Source organism: Crinia signifera, chromosome 4, assembly GCF_055691185.1.
Source record: "Crinia signifera chromosome 4, ASM5569118v1, whole genome shotgun sequence".
In the NCBI taxonomy this organism is placed as follows: Eukaryota; Metazoa; Chordata; class Amphibia; order Anura; family Myobatrachidae; genus Crinia; species Crinia signifera.
The window spans coordinates 119,771,910-119,797,422 of record NC_139220.1 but is presented as its reverse complement, the minus strand read 5'-3'; the positions used below and the strand labels follow the sequence as shown (position 1 = coordinate 119,797,422).

Sequence of the window (25,513 nt, the reverse complement as noted above, 5' to 3'; positions counted from 1 at the left end):
CCACCACATCTACATGACCATTTTAAACCCTGGCACCAGCCAATCAGCTCCTAAATGTCAAGGTACAGACTCTATTTCAAAAATGACAGTTAGGAGGTGACTGGCTGCTGCATTATCATTGGCCATTATATCACTTTTCCAGGCTTAATAAACGTGCCCCATAGTGCCTTAAGAGTATTGTAGGTGTGTAACTTGCATTTCCTGCTATTCAGTCCAGTGAACGGAGAAGGGAGGCCTCTCGGACTAGCATGGGCTGGTGCTGAAGGGTGTTGATGTGGAAATACAGTGGGTGGAGTGGCATGACGCTAGAACCCAGATGGAGCCTTACATGAACCCTATGGAAACTCTCATTAGTATATGGTAGTAAAATCCATCTTCACACAAACAGCCTAATGTCAGCAGGATGTCTTAGTCATTCATTCAGCTAGCAGCACAATGCTAGATTCTTATTAATAATGATAAACTCTGATTCCTAAATGGTAACAATGTCATAACCCATGGAAAAGTTTCCATAGATTTATAGCAAAAGAAGATAATTAATATTCTAGTGATATTGGTTGCTCAAAAACAAGTACAGTTCCTTGCAAAAGTATTCACCCCCTTTGGCATTTTTTCTGTTTTGTTGCCTCACAACTTGGAATTAAAATGGATTGTTTGAAGGTTTGCATCATTTCATTTTCAGTACATGAAGAAGGAAAGAAATAGAACTGCGCAATAAGGGGATAACAGTAATAACAATTGAATTACTCTCTATAATAGGTAAAACATGCAACCCATCAGACGAACATACATATAATAATTAAGAGATAAGGTAAAAATAAATTGATAAAAAAATAATGCACAACCAGTTGTGACTATGTAAGCATGCAAAGATTTTCAGTACATACCTACAACTCTGAAGATGTGTTGTTGTTTTTTATTATTGTGAAGCAATCCCCAAATAGGACACAATAACAGAAAACCTCAACATGAATAAGAATTCACCCCTCTAAAGGCAGTACTTTTTAGAGCCACCATTTGTGGCAATTACAGCTGCAAGTCGCTTTGGATAAGTCTATACGAGCTTGCCACATTTTGCCACTGGGATTTTTGCCCATTCTTCAAGGCAAAACTGCTCCAGCTCCTTCATGTTGGAACAGCAATCTTCAAGTCTGACCACAGATTCTCAATTGGATTGAGATTTGGGCTTTGACTAGGCCATTCCAACACATTTAAATGTTTCCCCTTAAACCACTCGAGTGTTGCTTTAGCAGTATGCTTCAGGTCATTGTCCTGCTGGAAGGTGAACCTCCGTCCCTGTCTCCAATCACAGGCAGACTCAAACAGATTTTGCTCAAGAATATCCCCGTATTTGGCACCATCTAACTTTCCCTCCAATCAAATCAGTTTCCCAGTGCCTGCTGCTGAAAAACATCCCCACAGCACGATGTTGACACCACCATGTTTCACTGTGGGGATGGTGTTCTTCAATAATAGGTTTTTATTAAGTCTTGCACAGGTACAGAATAAAGAGACACTGTTTTGCAATAAGTCACAATATACAAGGAAGAACAATAAAAGGCAAAACATTCATATCTGAGTGTAATCTGTAATAAAATCAACTATATCCTAACCGAATAAGCAAGACAGGGGATGGTGTTCTTGTGGTGATGTGTTGGGTTTATGCCAGACATAGCATTTTCCTTGGTGGACGAAAAGTCTAATTTTAGTCTTATCTGACCAGAGCACCTTCCTCCATACATATGGGGAGTAGCCCACATGCCTTTTGGCAAACTCAAAATGTGCCTTCTTATTTTTAACACTAGGTGATGTATTTTTGTGGCCACTCTTCCACGGAGCCCAGCTACATGGAGTGTAAGGTTTTCTGTGGTCCCATGTGCAGAGACACTCTGTCACAGCAGATAGTCTCTGCTGTGGAACTCTGCAGCTCCTTCAGGATTACCATTGGTCTCTGTGCTACCTCTCTGATTATTGCCCTCCTTGCTCGGTCTATGAGTTTTGATGGGCGACCCTCTCTAGGCAGTTTTGTTGTGGTACCATGTTTACTCCATTTTAAGATGATAGATTTGATGGTGCGTCGGGGGATCATCACAGATTTTGATATTTTGTTTATAACCCGACCCTGACTTTTACTTTTCAACAACTTTGTCCCTGACTTGTTTGGAGAGCTCCTTGACCTTCATGGTGTGATGCATCTTGCTAAGTGATGTTGCAGCCTCTGGGGCCTTTCAGAAAAGGTGTGTTTGTACTGACGGATCATGTGACACTTGATCTGACACTTGAACACAGGTGGACTTAATTTCACTAATTATGTGACTTCTGAAGGAAATTGGTTGCACCAGAATTTTGAGGGGCTTCATAGCAAAATGAGGGGCTTCATATGCACATGCTGATTTTCAGATTTTTATTTTTTTAAATAATTTTTTATAAATATTTTTCTCATTTAACCTCACCAACTTAGACTATTTTGTGCAGATCCATCATATAAAATTCAGATTAAAAAAAAAATTCAATTACAGGTTGTAATGTAACAAAATAGGTAAAAAGCCAAGGGTGGCGAATACTTTTGCAAGGCACTATATATTTAAGCCCCATACATATAGAATATATAGTAAAAGATATCACTCAGAAAGGGCTTTCGGAGCGATATCTTTAAATATATCTTCTAGTGTGTACATTGAATCCTGTTAAAGATGTGCGCTCCCGTACATCGTTAATGACCCCCTCCCTCAGCCTGCATATTCTGAGGAGGGAGGTTATTAATTACAATGGCCATGTTGCAGCATGGCCTCCGCTTCCCCTGTCGGCCTCCCTTACCCACCGGCATCGGCAAGTGTGTGCGCCATAGTGTGTATAGGGCTTTACAGAAGTATATTTCTTTCTTTATCAAAAATATTTCTGAATATTCTCACGTTAATTGAAACAATGAATTAAGCTCATCGCTTACTGTTCTGTATATAATAGTCTGCAGCAGGGGTTAACATTTATGCACTGGTGCCTAGGATGTGTCTGAGTCATCTACACAGCCCATGCATCAGCTTTCATTAATCCCTTTATGGCCGAAGGCATTTTGTATCTGTGTCTATACCCATCTTCTTGTGATTGCGATATGTTTGTCTCACCGGGAATAGTTTTCAGAATCTTTACTCTACCCAAGCACATTTGCTAGCCCAGCTGTTTGCTAACAGAGCCTGCACATGTTCATAAATGGTTATGCGCAGAATCAAAACATTGTTCCCTTATGCGAAGGCGTGGGAGCGAATAGATCTGAATGACCTCCATTGCGTTTTAGCAGTATGCAGCAGCCTTGTGTATATATCCTCTTGGGAAAGCATCCTGCTAAACAGCTCCTGTTCGACTGCATCCTGCTAAATGTGTAGACGCAGCCATAGATTTAATTGTGCAGGCTCCTTCCTGCCAAACAGGCCCCTTTTAAAAGGGACCTGTCAAAATGCAATGTGTAAACGTAGCCTTATTGCTCACATTTGTTCCCCCATTTACAAAGTATTTTTACCCAGTAATTTGACTCTCACCACAGGTTCTTTTCTAGTGTGATAGGATCAACCCAGGTCGATATTCCCCAGTCTTTTACCCAGAAATACAGCAGGGTTAAAGACCCAGGAGTGTCAACCCAGGTTGACCCTTTCACTCTAGAAAAAGACCTGTGTGGAAAGGCAAATTACCAGATAGAAATGCTTGATTCAGTAATTTGCAGTGTGAATGGGGGTTCTGGGGTAGATAGCAAGTATCTAATGGGGTGCTAGTGGCGAGTGGCTGTGTCAAGATGCAGTCAAAAGAAAAACGGGGGTGTCACTCCTGTATATAGTGAACAAATTGAAACAACAGGGTAGACTGTGCTGTATATGACAATACCAATGTTAACATGTAAACAAAAAAAGTTTTATGATTAATTAATAATCATGTTTTAAAAATTAAAATGTCTTAAGACTCGGTGCAGACCATTTAGAATAATGGATTTAAAGCTCAGTCTTATAATAAGATGGTATAGTCACCCTTTGGTCCAATGACCTGTTGGTAACAATTGTCCGTTCCGAGTATTGCCTTGTGATTGTTGCAGTCCCCTGGGAGCAAGATGGAAAAGCTCTTCTTGCGTTGTTATGAGTAATCTGACTCCTTTGGCTATTGTCAGTTCACAAGGTTATAGGATGTTACTCCACTGTGGGGTATTAGGGTCTCCTCCCAAGTCGTCACCCGGGGGAGTGCTGCTGATATGTGTAGGCTGGTCCGTTAACGGGGTGATGTGATCATCTGTGGGCTATATTGACCACTGGAGCGCCGGTCACCTGCACAAAACTCTGCAACTTTATCAAAGTGATACTTACTACTGTTAGCATAACCTGGTGCAGTGACCAAAACCCTTCTTTCTCTACAGATTGTTGCACTGAGGGAACAAAATGCTCATATCCAAAGGAAGATTGTAACAGGGGAAGGAGCAGATCAGGAACCGATGGAAGGAATAGAGCAAGGTCAGAAGGTCCATGACAAGGTAATTTCTTAGTAGAACCTTAAAACCAATATATATATATATATATATATATATATATGTGTGTGTGTGTGTGCACTGGTCTGAAATAACAGAGCTGTATGCTGTTGTGTGCACTTTATGTTTTTATTTATGGGTACTTGTGTATTATCACGGCACCCACATTTTCCATCGTAGGGCATTGTACAACCAAAAAATCATTCTGCATCGCATGCGATGCGACGCGATTGGATCCGATTTTTAATTGATAATTTTTAAAAGATGCCTGATTCCTATGTTAAATGCCCCCCCCAGACCCGATTTTTGATTGTACACCCACCCTGATGGGTAATGACTTTGTTAAATGCCCCCCCATTGTTAACGCCAACCCGAAGCGTGGCGAGCGCGGTGAGCCCGCGAGGGGCGGGGGTACGCGTCAGCCGACCTTTTCATACCCCCACTATCCACGTCGGTGTGGAGTTGATTTTATATAGCGTGGCGAGCGCAGCGAGGCGAGCAGACGCTGAAGACTTCACATATATTCTGCGTCCACTCGCGGGGCGCGCTGCGCTCGCCACGCTCCGGGCTTGGTGGCTTGCTGCACTCGCCACACTATATAAAATCAACTCCACGCTGACGTGGATAGTGGTGGTATGAAAGGTCGGAGGACACGTACCACCGCCCCTCGCAGGCTCATCACGCTTCGGGTTGGCGTTGATAGGGGGGTGGCGTTAACAATGGGGGGGGGGGGCATTTAACATACTCATTACCCATCAGGGTGGGTATACAATTAAAAATTGGGTCTGTGGGGGCATTTAACATGGGAATAAGCCCAAATCGGGCATGATCGCGTCGCTTTGCATCGCATGCCTTTATAATGGCATGCGTTGCGACGCAATATTAAAATTGTATACTCAGCCCGGGAAAAGGCTCAAATAGGGTCCCATCGCATACCTTAATTAGTGGTATGCGATGCGATGGGCGCCGTGATAATACACAAGTACCTATTTATGTTCTTACTTTTTACAGACTGTAATAAGCATAAGCAAAATGTAAGAATCAATGAAATAGCTGCTTGAAAAGTTTGATATGGCTCTGTTACTTCTGGTTACTCCAATCACATCACATTTGGTAATGCAAATTTACCAATACTCATTGTGCATACTGTACCTCCTAACTTTAGTAGTACGTGAAGCAGGACTAGCTGTGCCTCTGATGCAACCGCTCTGGGAAAAGAGGCCGGACCATGCACAAAGTTGGTGGCCACTGATGTACAGGCAGAGCCAAACATTGTGACCTTAATTATTGGCATTTTGGGGGTATGCCCAGCGCTCCCAGAGCAGCTGGGCAGCCCCTGGCTCCTGTCCCACATGCATACCCCTTTTCCACTAGCAGAAATAACCCGGCAATCCAACCCAGTAATGATCAGGGTTAAACCCAGGATGCCACTGGGTTGAGGAGTAGTTAAAACGCTCCCAACCCAGTGTATTTGAAAAACAGAGCTGATTAGAGCTTCTGGGGTATTTTTATGTGTATTTTGTACATGTTTAGGTGCACTTTTTACATGTCTAGGTACACCAATGGCTCAGGTATACTGCAAACAACAGTTTTCACAAAAGTATTACATGTCTTATGTGAAGACACTTTTGAAAAGGTTTCATATTAATGAAACCTGGCTTAAAATAAAAGCACAACGTTTTTAAATAAATATTTGTGGTCTCTTCACTAATCAGGAAATGTTTTCTTTAATGGTGGCCCTTTTGGGTAATGGTGGCCCTGTTTTGTGAACTCCCCTTGATAAAACCCTTTAAAAAGGCCTTTTCCTATGTCATTTATAGGGAAAAAAACAGGCCTTACCCGGGTTAAGTGTAAACGGGGCTGATCCAGAAATTTACCGGGTAGCACTGTAGTGGAAATGTGTCTTAAACCGAGGACCGACCTGGTATCGATCCGAGTACAAATTACTGGGTCTGACCCAGGTTGCTAGTGGAAAAGGGGTATAAGTAGATGCCATGTGCACCAAGTGGCTGGTGATCACCGGCATCCCCAACTCCCCCCAACCTGCGGGACAGCCTGCAATTAGCGGGACTGTTCCTCTGTAATATCATTGTGCACCAAATGCATTGCCATTTCACTAATTTCTAGTCAGAAGCTAATAACGGTACTGAGATAGTAAATGTTTTGAATCTGATCTGTATATTATGTATGTTTTGTGTATATGCCATAAGGGACGCATATGTTTAAGAATTCCAGAATGCTTTGTCAGACTATAAAATGTATAGTGGAAGATTCCACTTTAGGTAGTGCATTTAAATATCAATCATAAAAAATATCTACAGTAGGATTGTCAAATTTTATATAAAAAAAACAAACATTAGGGGGCGGGGCCACGGCGGTGAGGGAGTGAGGAGTCGGTGTTAGAGCTCCCCAGCAGAAACATCCGTCAATCGAAATTCAGCCGTAATTAGAGCCGAGGTGGACCCAGCACAGCGCGGCTTTCCCCTGGGCTAGGAGCCGTACAAGCCGCACATATCGAGATACGCGAGATACGCGTCACTGCCTGGAGGTCACACATCCTGGTCAGAGGGACTTCTTCCAGAGTGAGCGCGAGGACGCCGGAGACGCGGCAGCACAGCCTGTGGCGGGCAGTAAGTCGGAGCGTGCTAAGCGTTGCCGACCAGCACAAACGCTCCTGGGGTGGAATCCGGTTAAGCAGTGCCGAGGGCAGTGGTGCTGGAGCAAGGACGCCAGAGACGCTAGAGGCACCAGAGACGCGGCCAAGGAGACTGCGGCAGGCAATGATGGAGCGCGCAGAACTGTGCTGAATTGAGGGGCATTGAACCTGAGACGCCTCACGGTCCCCCTTTCGATTGAAACGGCGCATCCATGTGGAACTGCGGGCAGCGGCAGCAAGGTAACCACGGACGATAAGGGAGTTAAACGAAGGGCGTTGACTGAGTGTTGCTGAGCCTTACTCCCTGACCGGACGGGGCTAATCAACCGGGAGCCTCCGAAGTGTTCTACAGGAACGGGTGCAGTATAAATATAACTTCTTGTCAATGCTATTATATTAAGTAAAGTCCCAAAATCAAGAACTGTATGCACTCTGCTATATACAAGTTGATATAAGGCACTCTATAGTACCTCCTCTGTACCTGCTGTCTGCCCGTTTAATTGGACTTTCTATTGTCTGACTCTCTTTTGACCCAACATTATATAATTGGGAAGTGCCAGCCTGGCCGGACTAGCGTGCTGGGCCTTCTACATCGAGCATAAAGCCCTCTGTAGACTTAAGTCTCTCTGAGAAGGGACAGAAACAACTCCTCACTTTACATAATGGGGAAAACAAATACCGCTGCAGCTGTGGCAAAACTCGAGAAATATGCCCGCTCCCAAGCAAATACTTCACAGACTGTCTCTACCACTCCACAAACGACTCCATCTAAGGGCAAGAGCTCCTCGAGTGCTACTGAGATAACCCTCCAACAAGTTCTTGAGGCAATCACTAGCAGTGAGCAGCCACTGTCCGATAAAATAAATAGTGTTCAGACCGAAGTGATATCAATTAAAACTGAAATCACAGCACTACACGATCGTATCAGTCAGGTGGAGACAAGAATATCGGCACTGGAAGATTCCAATAAACAGTGGTCCTCTAAAGTGGGCTTATTAGCTAACCAGCTAGCCAATGCGAGGTCAAAACTCTGCATTTTGTAGGCATACCTGAACACGCTGAAGGCACCGAGGCAGTAAAATTTATTGAGAATTGGTTGCTAAGTGTTTTTGGAAAGACGGCCTTCTCTGATCAGTTTGCCGTGGAGAGGGCACATCGGGTTCCATCGAGACCCTTTCCACCCGGCGCCCCCCCCCCCCCCCCCCTCGGACTTTAATAGTGAAATTCCTAAATTTTCGAGATAGGGATGGAATCCTAAGAATGGCACGCACTAGGGACCAACTGGTATATGACGGCAATAAGATCTCCATATTCCCAGATTTTGCTTTGCAAACCCAGAAAGAGCGAGCAAAATTTCTCGACGTGAAGAAGCGCCTGAGGGAATGTAACATAAAATATTCTATGGTTTTTCCTGCTAAGTTAAGGGTCATTTTCAATGGAGAGACTTCCTTTTTTTCCAGACCTGAAGAGGCAGCAAGATGGCTGGATAGATTGGCCCCGGGCTCCCAACAATTGTCTATCAGATAAGACATTGATGCTAAATAATTCGAGACTTGAACTGCTGGGGCGCTTACCTTGCATTGGTGGCCTAAGGTTTTTTTTTTTTTTTTCTTAAGCAGCCCCAAAAAAGAAAAGTGGTTCTTTATATTTTATTTTTCATTTTCTCTCCTCCCCCCCCCTTTTTTTTCTTTTTTTGCGGGTTAGGGGGGGGAGTCTAAAGTATGCCATCCAGGGGAAGGTATGCAGGGTGGGGGGTGGGGGAGGAGCTGGGGGGATTGAATGTTATGTATGTTTTGAGTTATGATCTATTTTTCTGTGAAGGTCTAGAGGAGAACCCAGGCGGTCTTGGGGACAGAGGAGGCAGGTTATTGGAGGCGGTAAAAAGGGAGTCCACGAGTTGGAGGAGGGTGAAGATAAATCTGATTGGTAATAATGATACGGTACAGGATGGTTAAAATTCTAATGTGGAATATCAGGGGGATCAACGATAAGATCAAACGTTCACTAGTTATGGAACAACTAAGGAAATCGAAGGCAGATATTGTTGACCTAGTAGAAACTCACCTAGTAGGAGGTAAGTTGCGAACCCTGAATAAGTCGTGGGTTGGCAAAAGTTATCATGCACCCTTCACATCCTCCTCTCGGGGTATTTCTGTCCTTATTAGGAAAACTATCTATTTTAGTTGCAACAGGACTCCGATTGATCCAATAGGACGTTATATATTTTTGGACTGCAGAGTCAATGATTTACAGATGTTACTTCTTTTTGTATATATACCCCCTCCATTTAATCTTGAGGTACTAGTAAAAGCGGCTGAGATCGTAGCAATGGCCCCCCAGGCAACAACCATATGTATGGGCGACTTCAACAATGTCCTGGATATAGTGACAGATAGGTGGAGTCCAATTGTAGGGACGACACCCAGAAATAACAAGAGCTTTCTCCACTTTGTCCAGGACATTGGTTGGATCGACATTTGGAGGGCCCGGAACCCTACGGCCATACAGTTCTCATGTTACTCGGCCTCCCACCAAGCCTTTTCAAGGATAGATTTGGCATTGGTCTCTAAGAACGCCACTACGCAGGTGGAAGGGGCCGAGTACAAGGCTAGGGGAGTCTCCGATCATTCCCCTTTGCTCCTAACAGTTCGGGAAAATAATGAGAAAGGACAGGGATTCTGGAGATTTAATGCCAGATGGCTGCAAACCCTTGGGCAGGAGGTAAAACTTGTGGCACAGTGGGAGGAGTATTGGGAGACAAATCGGGGGTCTTCATCTTCCTCTATGATATGGGACTCATTCAAGGCATACATTAGAGGCACTCTAAAAAAAAGAATTAACGAGATCCAGAGGGAAGACAGGGAAAAAAGTCAGGAGTTGGAAAATAAAAGTATAGATTTAGAAATTAATTATTTAAGTGTTGGTGGTGACTCTGCCCGGCAGGAATGGATGTCGGCACAGTCGGAATGGATGGAGTTACTAAGAGAGCAAAATAACCGCCTAATGTCTCGCCAAGTTAGAAGTAACTATCAATACTCAGATCGACCAGGGAAATACTTGGCCTATTTAGCCAGGTCTGAGACGCCTACAAATAATATTATCTGTATAAAAAAGGATGATGGTACCCTACTAGGATCCACAGTACAGATAGGACAGGAAGTAGTGAAGTATTTTAGTCAACTGTATACTTCTAGGTTGACATACTCCCAGTCGGAATTAAGAGATTATATCTCAAAAATCGATATACCATCCCTGGGAGATCAGGAGAGGGAAGAGTTAGAGGCCCCTCTAAGCCTGGAGGAGGTGAAATTGGCAATCAGAAATCTGCCGGGAGGGGCTTCCCGCTGAGTTATATAAAAAATACCTAGACGAGCTCTCCCCTCTACTGCTGGATACTTTGCTGTCCTGTTTCGAAGAGAATAACTTACCTCCTACATTATTAGAAGCAAGGATAACAATCATACCTAAACAGGGAAAGGACCCCACTGCCCTCGACTCATATAGGCCCATATCCCTCCTAGCTGTAGAAGCAAAGATCTTATCTAAAATTCTGGCAGCCAGGTTAAATAAATATATTTTGAAAATTATCCATTCTGATCAATCTGGCTTCATGCCGGCTAAATCCACAAGTATTAATTTACGTAAGCTCCAAAGCCATCTCCAGCTCCCACAGGTTAAGGGGGGCACCCTGTCGTGGCCTCTTTAGATGCATCTAAGGCCTTCGACGTAGTTGAGTGGCCTTACCTATGGGCAGTGCTACGTGCCTTTGGAATTGGGCCAAGGTTTTTAAAATGGCTACAACTCCTATATGCAGAGCCGATGGCGTGGGTTTCGATCAACGGCTGGACCTCGCCAGCCTTTGTCCTGACCAGGGGGACAAGGCAGGGGTGCCCCCTATCTCCGGTGCTGTTTGCGCTGGCAATTGAGCCCCTGGCTTGTAAAGTTAGAGCTCAGTTCCGTAATAGGGGTCTACGGGTAGGGGAGGGGAGAGATATACTCTTTGTACGCGGATGATTTATTGATTTACTTGGCGGAATTCACCTCTAATCTTCCTCTGGTTCTGGAAATAATGAATGAATTTGGTGACTACTCCGGGATCCAAATTAATTGGAGAAAATCGCACATTCTCTCTGTCGCGGTAGGAGGGGCCCCTTCCCCTGGCCTCCCACCCCCCCTTTCATTGGGTATCGGCATTCAAATACTTAGGGATTTGGATAACCAAAGATCCAAAAGAGTTTATCTCTTTAAACATAAACCCATTAATAGTACAGCTGATTAAAAAATTTAAAACTTGGAGCCGTTTGCCCTTAACAGTCATAGGACGCGTCAATCTCGTAAAGATGGTCCTATTACCAAAAATCTTCTATACAATTCAACACACTCCTATTTTTCTTCCAAAGTCAATCTTTCGGAAAATAAATAGCATCATGGTATCATTTATATGGAACAACACAAGATCTAAAGTTCAGTCAAAAGTGTTAATGTACGATAGAGAGAAAGGGTGTCTGGGGGCACCAGATATTAGAAGATACTATATTGCAGCACAGGTAGCCCAGCTGAAATCATGGGTGATTCAAGATCATGGGAGTGAGATGGTTAATGTTTCATCGCCTGGGGTGAACCCTCTAGCGAGGCTTCTTCAAGGGCATACACTAGCTAAAGATCTTCCACTGGTAGCTCAAGCAGTTAGGATCTGGAGAGAAGCAAGTAAAGTTGAGGGGACTCAATTTCTCGACCCCGAATATCCTCTAGAGGACAACTGGAATGCTTCACTTTCAGATAACCTACAGCTGAGAGCTACGTGGGGACTTTATTCAGTTAGAAACCTTGGTCAACTATATATAGAGGGCACGCTTAAATCTTTTTCTCAACTGAGGGAGGAATTCGGGGTGCCTCAGACTTATTTTTTTTAGATATTTGCAATTAAGAAGTATATTAGAGGAGCGATTCCGTAACTCCCCACCACTCTTCTCCGAATCTCCTATTAAAAAAAATATTAAAAAGGGAGGGAAAGACAGCTCTACCTCCAAAATATATAAACAACTGGGTAAGGCCATTTCGACCAGCCATATGGTGGATTTGAGAGGGAAATGGGAGTCCGATATAGGACATATAGACGACAAGGAATGGCACATGGCCTTATCAACGGTTTTTAAGGCCACAAACGCCATCCGTACCCAACAAGTGTCTTTTTATGTGCTGCATCGCGCCTACTTGACTACTCCACGGGTGGCAAAATTCAATAATTATTTTTCTCTTCTCTGCCCAAAGTGCAAAGGAACAGTAGGCACATTTTTCCATCTGTTGTGGGAATGCCAGCTCGTAGCAGATTTCTGGGAGAAAGTAATGAACATTATGGTGGAAACAGGGATACCCAGGGAACTGCTTACTTTAAAATATTGCCTGCTCAATGTAATTTCAGATAGGAGAACTGAATCGACTGAAAAAATGTATATATTAGGTTTGTCCTCAGTAGCAAAGGTCCTTATAGCTAAAACCTGGATGGCCCCAAATGGCCCTGATATAAGTTGTTGGATAGAGAGGGTGAACTTTACGGTCGACCAAGAAAAATATCTACACTTGAATAGAAATACTCTAAGTAAATATTACAAGATATGGAATAGGTGAAAAGCCACAAGTTATTGGAAAACTAGGAAAAATTAATGTATTTAATAAAGACTGGGAGAGGGGTTGTAACCACTGTTAGGTTGTAATGACCGATGGATGTCACGTGAAGACGCAAGAGAAATAATGGCTATGTAGTAATTGTTGGCACTTTTTAGAGGTATAAAAGCAATAATTGGATATTAGTAAGTGCACTCTAAGTAAACAAAGTAATATGTGGAATATAAGAAACTCACAAGACACTGTAATATAATAATATAAAGATGGGGAAGGGTTTGCAACTATGGTTTTTGATGGCACTAAATCAGGGGTGGCCAACCAATCAGAGGCAAAGAGCCAAAAAAATATGTTCTGGTAAGAGAAAGAGCCGACACCATGCAAAAATAGGCGTGGCCTAGCGCCTGAAAGGCCATGTCTTATTTTAAAATGGGCTGTGGTCTATATAAAAATTGAGCCAGTTTCATCTATCTGGCCTTAAATTTCTTAGAAAGGGCCTTGCTTACTAGGGGCTTTGGGGGGCAGCCAGGAGGAATCAGGATGGCAGGTGGAGCAGGAGCTGAACACGCTGTGAGTCAGGGGCGTAACTAGGACTTTGTTGACACCATAGTAAAATCTTGCAAGGGCCCCAAAATACAGTAAAAAAAAAAACTCACACAGGGCAAATAGCACACATCCTGGGTCCTACAGAAAAAATAATACACTTTTGCTCCCACATGTAAAAAGTGCCCACATGTAAAAAGTGACAGTGGCCACTACAGGAAAATAAACATACACACATTGGCCACAACAGTTAAAAAAACAAAAACAACACAATGATCAATGATTGCAAGTTGCAACCACAGAAAGAAAAAACATATTTGTTGATAGCTCCATTTCCTCTGTGTCTATCTGGCCCCATATGTCTTCTGCCCTACCCATGTCAGGTCTGGTGACATGGGTAGGGCAGAAGACATATGTACAGCTTACTATATGTACTTGTCACCATACAACTGAACCTCCATGTTATTCTGCAGACAAAAGACACATAATGGTGGATCTCACCTTCCCATGCCGGTCAGCTTGGTTTATGTGGAAGGCCATGCTGGTATCAGGGTGCAGTGTCCACTCTGCAACCACCATTGCTCCTGGACACTCGCAGACCAAAGGTCAGCATTCAGCATCTTGTTATCTCCATGTTCCCGGGGTGCACACTGCACAGAGCCAGTGGTCCTGGAAGAAATTGCTGTATGTGCAACTTAAGCTGGCGCTCCGCAGTTACTTCCTGGCCAGCCTCTCCCAGCAGCTCCCTGCCTCCTGCACTCTTCCCAGTAGTGCTTTGCAGCACAGAAAAAGTTAGAGGGGAGGAGGGAGGAATAATCCAACTGTCACTGGCTCTTCCATCCCTCTGCAGAATTGCTGCTGTCTGGGGGAGGATCTGATAGTATTGAACTGGTACTGGAGATGCTGCCGCCGCCAGCAACCTCCGAGCACGACAGCACATGCCCCGGATCACTCCCCATGCGGCCGCGGCTTCGGCATTCACAGCACTGACGGTCCGCACAAGGAGTGACCCTGCGCATGCGCTGTCGCACTAGGAGGACACCGGCGGCAGCAGCAGCGTCTCCAGCGTCAGTTCAACACAATACTCTCACATTGTGTTTGGGTCTCTGCTTATGTGGCGGCGTGCACGCCCAACCCGCCGAGCCGCAGATAAAGGGGAGAAGAGCCTCATGCGGCTCGCGAGCCGCGGGTTGGCCACCCCTGCACTAAATGAAGGACTGTTTCCTTCTCTTTTAAGTAATTGTTAACTTTACACGAAGAGATTACGATAATAGTATTTTTTTTTTCTCTTTCCCGTCTTACCGGTCAACTATAACCTAGATAATGATGTGATTTAAGATTCTTGATAAAAGCACCTAACGGTATGTGGAATTTATCACTTCCCCGATTCTGTATCAATTCTCCAATGAGCCAGGCGATAAATCTATTGATAAGTGTATTCTGTGATGATAATGACCCTGAGATACTGCCTCCTCTGGTCCTCTCTAGTTACCTGACGAAAGCATCACATCTGATATTCGATGCGATACGGTACCTATCAAAAAACATCAAATAATTTTATAGAACAGCGACCGCCTGGGTGATTGCTGGACCTCTAGACCTAAATGTATTTAAGAAGGAATGTATGTTAGTGTTTGTACAGTTACTATCTCTTTATCAAGATTGCTTTTTTAATGCAATATAATTTTTTTTAATAAAGACTACATAAAAAAAAAAAAACATTAGCAGAAATAAATACAATTATTATACACTCACACAGATATAGTATTACTCCTACTTATCGCTGGCCCTTCAAATAAATGCTATAATACTGTAGTCCTTAGGAATTATTCAGGCATAGGGTCTTATTCTGGTCCACATGAAACGCTGAAATAAAGTTCAGGCAGCAGTTTATTTTTATTATTACATAATTCAATTTATACTTCTAGATGTACAATGCAATATATAACTTTCTATTCAAAATAATGATAACAAAACACATTATATAGGCATCACTCAATGTGTAGTTGGAACAAATAAGATGATAAATATAGCAAAATCCTCAAAAATCTTTACTGGTCCTTCTATAGATAAATGTGCTAATACCTAACGAGTGCAAGATGATGATGATGACAACTGCATCATTGCTCCATACACTATACTTAAAGATGCATGTATTTTAATTTACACACATGCAGCAATGTACCTGTAAATTTACATTTTAAGGAACAGTTGCCCTGTGGGCATTATTGGCATTTTGGGTGTGGCATTGGCATGTGTTTCTAGCCACCTAGATACAAAAACATAAGAAATTTAGAGGAGGAAGGGAAATAAGTTAGTTTAGTGATCATGCAGGAGTTCTGTAGCAGTGATACCACTAGAAGGGTCTACAGTAGGCAGTCACTTATATTGTGCCTTGGATTTGCAGCACTTAAAATACTAATCAGTAATAATAACATACTTACCGTCTTATTGGGCGAGATGTACTAAGCCTCGAAAAGTGATCAAATGGAGAGTGATAAACCAGTAGCCAATTTGCTCCTAACTAATTTTTTTAAATACAGCCTGTAACATGGCTGGTAGTTTATCACTCTCCACTTTATTACTTTTCAAGCTTAGTACATCTGGCCCATTGTCTTTCCTCTTTGAGGGGGGGGGCATGTAAATGCTGGAGGCTTGACCCCCTTTTCGGGCCAGGAGTTGGACCAGATTTTCAGGAGCCTCCTGGACATTCTGGAAGGGTAGATAACAATAAATAACAATGATTTGGGTTTTATTTGGGCATTCCATCAACAATTTGCTATGGAACCCACAAAATTCTGGCTACATCCCTGGACCCTCACTATGACCAGACAGTTAAAACATAGAACTGACCAGTGGAAGGAATCAGTAATAATTATGATAGAAAATAAAATGATGGCTTTTGGAGTATTCATTATACAGTATGTGTCTATTAAAAAGTAAAAAAATATTAAATGATATAAAATTATATACCGAAGGGATTATATGTATTGTCAGCAATGCAAATCCACAAGCATTGTGGAGACCACAGAAGGCAGGTACTTGGATGTTGGCAAAATGTGAAAGACCATTGAAAGCATTTCAAGGGCGCCGGCAGTAAAATGAAATTCTTTCTATATCATTTCACAATTGCCGACATTCCAGCACCCATTTTCTGGGGATCCCATAATGCTTGTCGACATTTTGATTCTTGACAATTGCAATGCATACAGATCATCATACACAAGGAGCCACTTACTCCCTCCCTGCCAGCAGCTATTGGTGGAGGGCGGGCGTGGGCGCACAAACATCTCACACGCTCACGCATCCCTAGCCAATAATGGGGCGCGTGAACCCTGCTGGCTGGCAATGGAGCAGACGGCAGGATGGGGGCAGCGCCATCTGTACGTCTTAGGCCATAGATGTGCCAAACAGCCCCTCTTGGCATGCCAGGTGCCATGAGACTCTGCTAGCTTTGGTCATCTTTTTTTGTTGTTGTTGAAATCGCATTTTAGGTTCAACACAATGTGGCTAGTAAGCACCAGTACACAGTGCTGTCTAATGAGATATGTGACACTTGTACTGTATATCTGTGTGCGACTGAGTCTCTGAATCTGCATACAAACTTCTAAAATACAGCAGCCATGCTTTTTTTCGTACAAAGTACCATTGAGCTTCATATGCAGATAAAGTCGCACACAGATATTCTGCACATGTTATATATCAAATGAATTGGCAGTTTCGCATTGCGTTGCATCTAAGATGTATTTTTGACACTCTCGAAAGGCATCTCCTGCAGAATGGCATATTGAGATGTAGATGTAGATGTATGAGGTGACATCTGTACCTACTAAAGTGTATTCCACTTGTTAATTATGTTATTTGTTTATTAGTGAAAAAAGTCTTAGTTAGAAACAGTGGCATCACATTGTAGGTGTGGGCCGTGCCTGAGTGCTATATTGAATCTGGTTAATGTTCCACCTTGTGAAGTTTACTATGTACTGATCACAGTGAAGTGTTTACCTGCATGTTTGATGCTCAAACTACACTGTAAACAACTTTTAAATTACTGTTGCATGTTATAAAGCTTTTCAAAACTTATTTCAGTTTTTTTTTTTTGTTTCAAATCAGTTGCTAGGATAAAACCCATTTAAATGCACGCACTCATTTTGAACGGCAATAAATATATGCATAGATTTTATCATCTGAATTAATGTCAAACTAGCTCTATTTCTGAATAAATCTTAAAATTATTATATCAGGAGCAATTGAGCAATAAATATTGCAGCTGTGATTGAAGGTGGCCTGCTTAGTGGCTTGTTTAGTCATTACTGAGCTAATTTCCTTTTTAACCCCTTCCCGACATTTGACGTACATTTACGTCATGGCCGGGAGGTACTTCCCGACACATGGCATAAATGTACGTCATGAGTTTAAACTGTCACTGCGTCTCGAGACGCAGTGACAGAGGGACGATGTCTGCTGTCCCTGACAGCAGACATGTCCCTGCATGCCCAGGGGGGGCTGCGATGTCGCCCCCCCGTCGGCGATCGCTGTGATTGGCTGTTCAGTGTGAACAGCCATTCACAGCGTTTTCCTGTGTTACCAGCGAATCGGACGCTCGGTAACACAGGTGTCAATCACCGCCGGGCGTCAGGGGGCATGAGGGGGTCATCGGTGACGATGACACCTCACCCCACCCTCACCCCACCTGCCCCCAAGGCTGTGATTGGTCCGTGGGACCCACGGACCAATCACAGCCAAGGCGCGACATTTAAACTGACGGTGACTGCGCTGCAGACGCCATTCCGGTCTGGAATAGCGTGCAGAACGGTCACCGTGCCTGCCTGCCGTGATACTGACCTGATCCTTGCTAATACTTACCTGATCCTTGCAAATACCTTACCTGATCACCTTATCACTGCTTGTAGCGTGCTGGACGCTTCCTGGATCTGACTTCCTGAGACTTCCTGCTGCTGCTGCAGTGTGATAGAGAGATAGAGAGATAGAGAGAGAGATAGAGAGAGATAGAGAGAGATAGAGAGATAGTGACAGAGAGAGCTATATTTTGTGTCTGCTACCCCCCCTTTTTGGGGGTGCAGGGGTTTTCTATATATAAATAACTGTCAGTGCTGCTGCTGCAGTGTCATACAGTGATAGATAGTGATAGATAGTGAGAGGTAGAGAGATAGAGAGATTTGTGTCTGCTACCCCCCCTTTTTGGGGGTGCAGGGGTTTTATTTTATATATATAACTGTCAGTGCTGCTGCTGCAGTGTCATAGAGTGATAGATAGTGATAGATAGTGAGAGATAGAGAGAGATAGTGACAGAGAGTGATAGAGAGTGTATATTTTGTGTCTGCTACCCCCCCTTTTTGGGGGTGCAGTTTTTTTTATACATATAACTGTCAGTGCTGCTGCTGCAGTGTCCTAGAGTGATAGATAGTGAGAGAAAGAGAGATAGAGAGAGATAGTGACAGAGAGTGATAGAGAGTGTATATTTTGTGTCTGCTACCCCCCCTTTTGTGCTGATCAGTATATCTGTGCTGATCAGCAACTTTTTGGGGGCGCAGAGGTTTTTTTTTAATATATATACCTGTCAGTTGCTGCCAGTTGCACTGTCAGTTGCACCAAAGGTTGTGCACCTGCTGTCCCTCACTGGTAATCAGTGTCGCATCACTGATCACCTTTTTTTTTTTTTGTGAGTGCTGTGGGGTCTTTTTTTAATTTTTTTTTTACACACACTGATTTTGTGGGTGTCCTGTGGCCACTGTGCGCCGATCAGTGACGTACATCACTGATCAGCTTTTTCGGCACAGGGTTGATCAATTTTTTTTTTTTTTTTTGATCAGATTCCTGTTGCCTTTGAGCGCTGTTCAGTGACAGACGTTACTGACCAACATCTGTGCTCAATTTTTGGCGCAGGACCTTTTTTTTTTTTTTTAACCCCTTCAATTTTTTATTTTTAACCCCTTCATTTTTTTTTTTTTTTTATTGGTATAAAGTATTTTTTTTTTCTGCACCACATACACACTACACACTACATACCCCCCGGATTGAAATAAAGTTTGTACCCCCCCCTACACTATACACGTGTTGAAACATTTCACTACCAGTAACACAAAAATAAAAATGGCATCCCAAATGTCCTCCCAAATGTCCTCCCAAATGTCCTCCCAGTCATCCAGGAGAATGTATTCAGTGGAGGAGGCATATGCCATGCTTGCCTCTGACTCTGACACAGGCAGTGATGCAAGCGGGGAATTTGAAGGATTCGTCTTAAGCTCCTCTTCCTCCTCTGGTGATGAGGGACCCCCTCAAAGACGCCCCCGTAGATCAGCTGAGATTCCCCCCCCAATAATTGATCTAGTATGGACCCCACCACCAGACAATTTTGAGCCCCAGGTTCCTGAGTTTTTGGCCATGCCAGGAATCCAATTTGATTCCACAGGTCTCAGAGAAATTGACTTTTTCAAATTATTTTTCTCTGATGATTTTATAAATTTAATGGTGGACCAAACTAATTTATATGCCCAGCAGTTTATTGCTCAAAACCCCACGTCATCATTTGCTAGGTGGACCCCTGTAGATGCAGTAGAGATGATGACGTTTTGGGGTCTGGTGTTTCATATGGGCATAGTAAAAAAGCCAGAAATTAGGCAATATTGGAGTACAGATGTTCTGTACAGTACTCCATTTTACCGTATGGCCATGCCCCGGACTCGATTTGAGACAATTCTTAAATTTATACATTACACCGATAATGCACAGTGCCCACCCAGAGATGATCCCACCTTTGACCGGCTATTCAAAGTCAGGCCGGTCATTGATCATTTCAGTGCCAAATTTGAAGAGGTGTACATCCCTGAAAAATTTATTTGTATCGACGAGTCCCTTATACATTTTAAAGGAAGGGTTAAATTCCGCCAGTACCTTCCCAGTAAGAGGGCAAGGTATGGCATAAAAATGTATAAACTGTGTGAAAGCACCTCAGGGTACACCCACAGGTTTAGGGTTTATGAAGGGAAGGATTCAAGAATTCAACCGCCAGAATGCCCCCCCTCCCTCGTAGGTGTTAGTGGGAAAATTGTCTGGGATTTAGTGCACCCCTTCCTGGATAAAGGTTATCACCTCTATGTGGATAACTTTTACACTAGCATCCCCCTGTTTAAGGCCCTTGGTTCAAGAGGTACAGCAGCTTGCGGTACTGTGCGCAAGAACCAAAGAGGCCTCCCAAAAACGCACATTGCCCAAGTAATGAGAAGGGGTGAAAGCAGGGGAATATGCAACGAAAATATGTTGTTGGTCAAATATAAGGACAAGAGGGATGTCCTTATACTGACAACAATTCACGGAGACAGTACCACCTCCGTCCCTGTACGAGGTACCAGTACCCACACCTCAAAACCTAATTGTATCCTGGATTACAATAGGTACATGGGCGGAGTGGATCTTTCAGATCAGGTACTGAAGCCGTACAGTGCCCTGCGGAAAACAAAAATCTGGTACAAGAAGGTGGCCGTGTATATCATCCAGATGGCACTGTATAACGCTTACGTGCTATTCCGTTCTACCGGCCAGAGGGGGACATTTATGCACTTTCAAGAGGAAGTCATAAAGGGCCTAATATTTGGGAACCAGCAGGCAGAGGGCCCCAGTACTTCTAGTACTGGCCCCCGTATTGTACCAGGGCAGCATTTTCCTGATGAAATCCCCTCCACTGGAAAAAAGGGCAGGACACAAAAAAGGTGCAAAGTTTGCTATAAAAAGGGAATAAGAAAGCAAACTATTTTCCAGTGTGACACTTGCCCCGACAAACCCGGCCTATGTATAAAGGAGTGTTTTAAAATATACCACACATCTATGGAATATTAGGTTCATAATTTCACCGTGCTTCGGGGGTCTTGCTAATGCCACATAGCACCCACCATTCATTCCACCAGAATCTGAGCCGCAAAATCCAAAAATCACTCCTTCCCTTCTGAGTCCTGCCATGCACCCAACTGGTATTTTTTGGTCACATGTGAGGCATTGCCGTACTCGGGAGAAATTGGGGCACAGATTTTGGGGTGCTTTGTCTCCTTCATTCCTTGTGAAAATGAAAAATTTTGAGCCAGAACTGCATTTTTGTGTAAAAAAATGTAATTTTTCATGTTCACTGCCCAGTTTTATCAAAATTGGTGAAACCCCTGGGGGTTTGAAATGTACACTATACCCCTAGATGAATTCCCTGAGGGGTGTAGTTTGCAAAATGGGGTCACTTGTGGGGGGGTTCCACTGTATTGGTGCTTTGGGGGTCTTGCTAATGCGACATAGCACCCACCATCATTCCACCAGAATTTGTGCTGCAAAATCCAAATATCACTCCTTCCCTTCTGAGTCCTGCCACTTTTTGGTCACACATGAGGCATTGCCGTACTCGGGAGAAATTGGGGCACAGATTTTGGGGTGCTTTGTCTCCTTCATTCCTTCTGAAAATGAAAAATTTTGAGCCAGAACTGCATTTTTGTGTAAAAAAATGTAATTTTTCATTTTCACTGCCCACTTGTATCAAAATTGGTGAAACCCCTGGGGGTTTGAAATGTACACTATACCCCTAGATGAATTCCCTGAGGGGTGTACTTTGCAAAATGGGGTGACTTGTGGGGGGGTTCCACTGTATTGGTGCAACATAGCACCCACCATTCATTCCACCAGAATCTGTGCTGCAAAATCCAAAAATCACTCCTTCCCTTCTGAGTCCTGCCATGCACCCAACTGGTATTTTTTGGTCACATGTGAGGCATTGCCGTACTCGGGAGAAATTGGGGCACAGATTTTGGGGTGCTTTTTCTCCTTCATACCTTCTGAAAATGAAAAATTTTGAGCCAGAACTGCATTTTTGTGTAAAAAATGTAATTTTTCATGTTCACTGCCCACTTGTATCAAAATTGGTGAAACCCCTGGGGGTTTGAAATGTACACTATACCCCTAGATGAATTCCCTGAGGGGTGTAGTTTGCAAAATGGGGTCACTTGTGGGGGGGTTCCACTGTATTGGTGCTTGGGGGGTCTTGCTAATGCGACATAGCACCCACCAAAATTCCACCAGAATCTGAGCTGCAAAATCCAAAAATCACTCCTTCCCTTTTGAGTCCTGCCATGCACCCAACTGGTATTTTTTGGTCACATGTGAGGCATTGCCGTACTCGGGAGAAATTGGGGCACAGATTTTGGGGTGCTTTTTCTCCTTCATACCTTCTGAAAATGAAAAATTTTGAGCCAGAACTGCATTTTTGTGTAAAAAATGTAATTTTTCATGTTCACTGCCCACTTGTATCAAAATTGGTGAAACCCCTGGGGGTTTGAAATGTACACTATACCCCTAGATGAATTCCCTGAGGGGTGTAGTTTGCAAAATGGGGTCACTTGTGGGGGGGTTCCACTGTATTGGTGCTTGGGGGGTCTTGCTAATGCGACATAGCACCCACCAAAATTCCACCAGAATCTGAGCTGCAAAATCCAAAAATCACTCCTTCCCTTCTGAGTCCTGCCATGCACCCAAATGGTAGTTTTTGGTCACATGTGAGGCATTGCCGTACTCGGGAGAAATTGGGGCACAGATTTTGGGGTGCTTTGTCTCCTTCATACCTTCTGAAAATGAAAAATTTTGAGCCAGAACTGCATTTTTGTGTAAAAAAATGTAATTTTTCATTTTCACTGCCCACTTGTATCAAAATTGGTGAAACCCCTGGGGGTTTGAAATGTACACTATACCCCTAGATGAATTCCCTGAGGGGTGTACTTTGCAAAATGGGGTGACTTGTGGGGGGGTTCCACTGTATTGGTGCAACATAGCACCCACCATTCATTCCACCAAAATCTGTGCTGCAAAATCCAAAAATCACTCCTTCCGTTCTGAGTCCTGCCATGCACCCAACTGGTATTTTTTGGTCACATGTGAGGCATTTCCGTACTCGGGAGAAATTGGGGCACAGATTTTGGGGTGCTTTTTCTCCTTCATACCTTCTGAAAATGAAAAATTTTGAGCCAGAACTGCATTTTTGTGTAAAAAAATGTAATTTTTCATTTTCACTGCCCACTTGTATCAAAATTGGTGAAACCCCTGGGGGTTTGAAATGTACACTATACCCCTAGATGAATTCCCTGAGGGGTGTAGTTTTCAAAATGGGGTGACTTGTGGGGGGGTTCCACTGTATTGGTGCTTGGGGGGTCTTGCTAATGCGACATAGCACCCACCAAAATTCCACCAGAATCTGAGCTGCAAAATCCAAAAATCACTCCTTCCGTTCTGAGTCCTGCCATGCACCCAACTGGTATTTTTTGGTCACATGTGAGGCATTGCCGTACTCGGGAGAAATTGGGGCACAGATTTTGGGGTGCTTTTTCTCCTTCATACCTTCTGAAAATGAAAAATTTCGAGCCAGAACTGCATTTTTGTGTAAAAAATGTAATTTTTCATTTTCACTGCCCACTTGTATCAAAATTGGTGAAACCCCTGGGGGTTTGAAATGTACACTATACCCCTAGATGAATTCCCTGAGGGGTGTAGTTTTCAAAATGGGGTGACTTTTGGGGGGGTTCCACTGTATTGGTGCTTGGGGGGTCTTGCTAATGCGACATAGCACCCACCAAAATTCCACCAGAATCTGAGCCGCAAAATCCAAAAATCACTCCTTCCGTTCTGAGTCCTGCCATGCACCCAACTGGTATTTTTTGGTCACATGTGAGGCATTTCCGTACTCGGGAGAAATTGGGGCACATATTTTGGGGTGCTTTTTCTCCTTCATACCTTCTGAAAATGAAAAATTTTGAGCCAGAACTGCATTTTTGTGTAAAAAAATGTAATTTTTCATTTTCACTGCCCACTTGTATCAAAATTGGTGAAACCCCTGGGGGTTTGAAATGTACACTATACCCCTAGATGAATTCCCTGAGGGGTGTACTTTGCAAAATGGGGTGACTTGTGGGGGGGTTCCACTGTATTGGTGCAACATAGCACCCACCATTCATTCCACCAGAATCTGTGCTGCAAAATCCAAAAATCACTCCTTCCCTTCTGAGTCCTGCCATGCACCCAACTGGTATTTTTTGGTCACATGTGAGGCATTGCCGTACTCGGGAGAAATTGGGGCACAGATTTTGGGGTGCTTTTTCTCCTTCATACCTTCTGAAAATGAAAAATTTTGAGCCAGAACTGCATTTTTGTGTAAAAAAATGTAATTTTTCATTTTCACTGCCCACTTGTATCAAAATTGGTGAAACCCCTGGGGGTTTGAAATGTACACTATACCCCTAGATGAATTCCCTGAGGGGTGTACTTTGCAAAATGGGGTCACTTGTGGGGGGGTTCCACTGTATTGGTGCTTTGGGGGTCTTGCTAATGCGACATAGCACCCACCAAAATTCCACCAGAATCTGAGCTGCAAAATCCAAAAATCACTCCTTCCCTTCTGAGTCCTGCCATGCACCCAACTGGTATTTTTTGGTCACATGTGAGGCATTGCCGTACTCGGGAGAAATTGGGGCACAGATTTTGGGGTGCTTTGTCTCCTTCATACCTTCTGAAAATGACAAATTTGGAGCCAGAACTGTATTTTTGTGTAAAAAAAATAATTTTTCATTTTCACTGCCCAGTTGTACCACAATTGGTGAAACCCCTGGGGGTTTGAAATGTACACTATACCCCTAGATGAATTCCCTGAGGGGTGTAGTTTGCAAAATGGGGTCACTTGTGGGGGGGTTCCTAACCTTTAGCATCTTATGGTGCCTAGAAACCTACATGGTGCCTAAAAAATAATCTCATAAAAAGGAGGCTCCAAAATCAAGTAGGTGCTCCTTCTATTATGAAGCCTGTGGTTTGGTCACCGTGCACACTAGGGCCACATATAGGATATTTATGAAAACAAAAGAATTGGGGGAATCAATTTTCAGTCACATTTCTCTAGTAAAATGTACTGTGTTCCTTAGAAAAATGTATTAAAATTGCAAATCTGCAAAAAAAAGAAATTTTGAAATTTCACCTACACTTTGTTTTAATTCCTGTGAAACACCTAAAGGGTTAACAAACTTCCAAAATGCTGTTTTGAATACTGTGAGGGGTGCAGTTTTTGAAATGGCATCATTTATGGGGGTGTCTCACATACAAGTCCCTCAAAGTCACATCAGAACTGAACTGGTCCCTAAAAAAATCAGTGTTTGAAATTTTCTTGA

The 25,513-nt window shown here is 43.4% G+C and overlaps 1 protein-coding gene across 13 annotated transcripts in view; it reads left to right on the top strand.

Moving 5' to 3' along the window:
- The window catches only part of PPFIA2 (PPFI scaffold protein A2), a 323,573-nt gene that overhangs the window by 193,457 nt on the left and 104,603 nt on the right, over positions 1-25,513 (top strand). For all 13 annotated transcript variants that reach the window (XM_083182335.1, XM_083182325.1, XM_083182332.1 and 10 more), the window contains one exon: positions 4,394-4,507. In XM_083182335.1, coding sequence (XP_083038461.1) covers positions 4,394-4,507 — 114 coding nt within the window. The remainder of the gene's footprint in view (positions 1-4,393; positions 4,508-25,513) is intronic.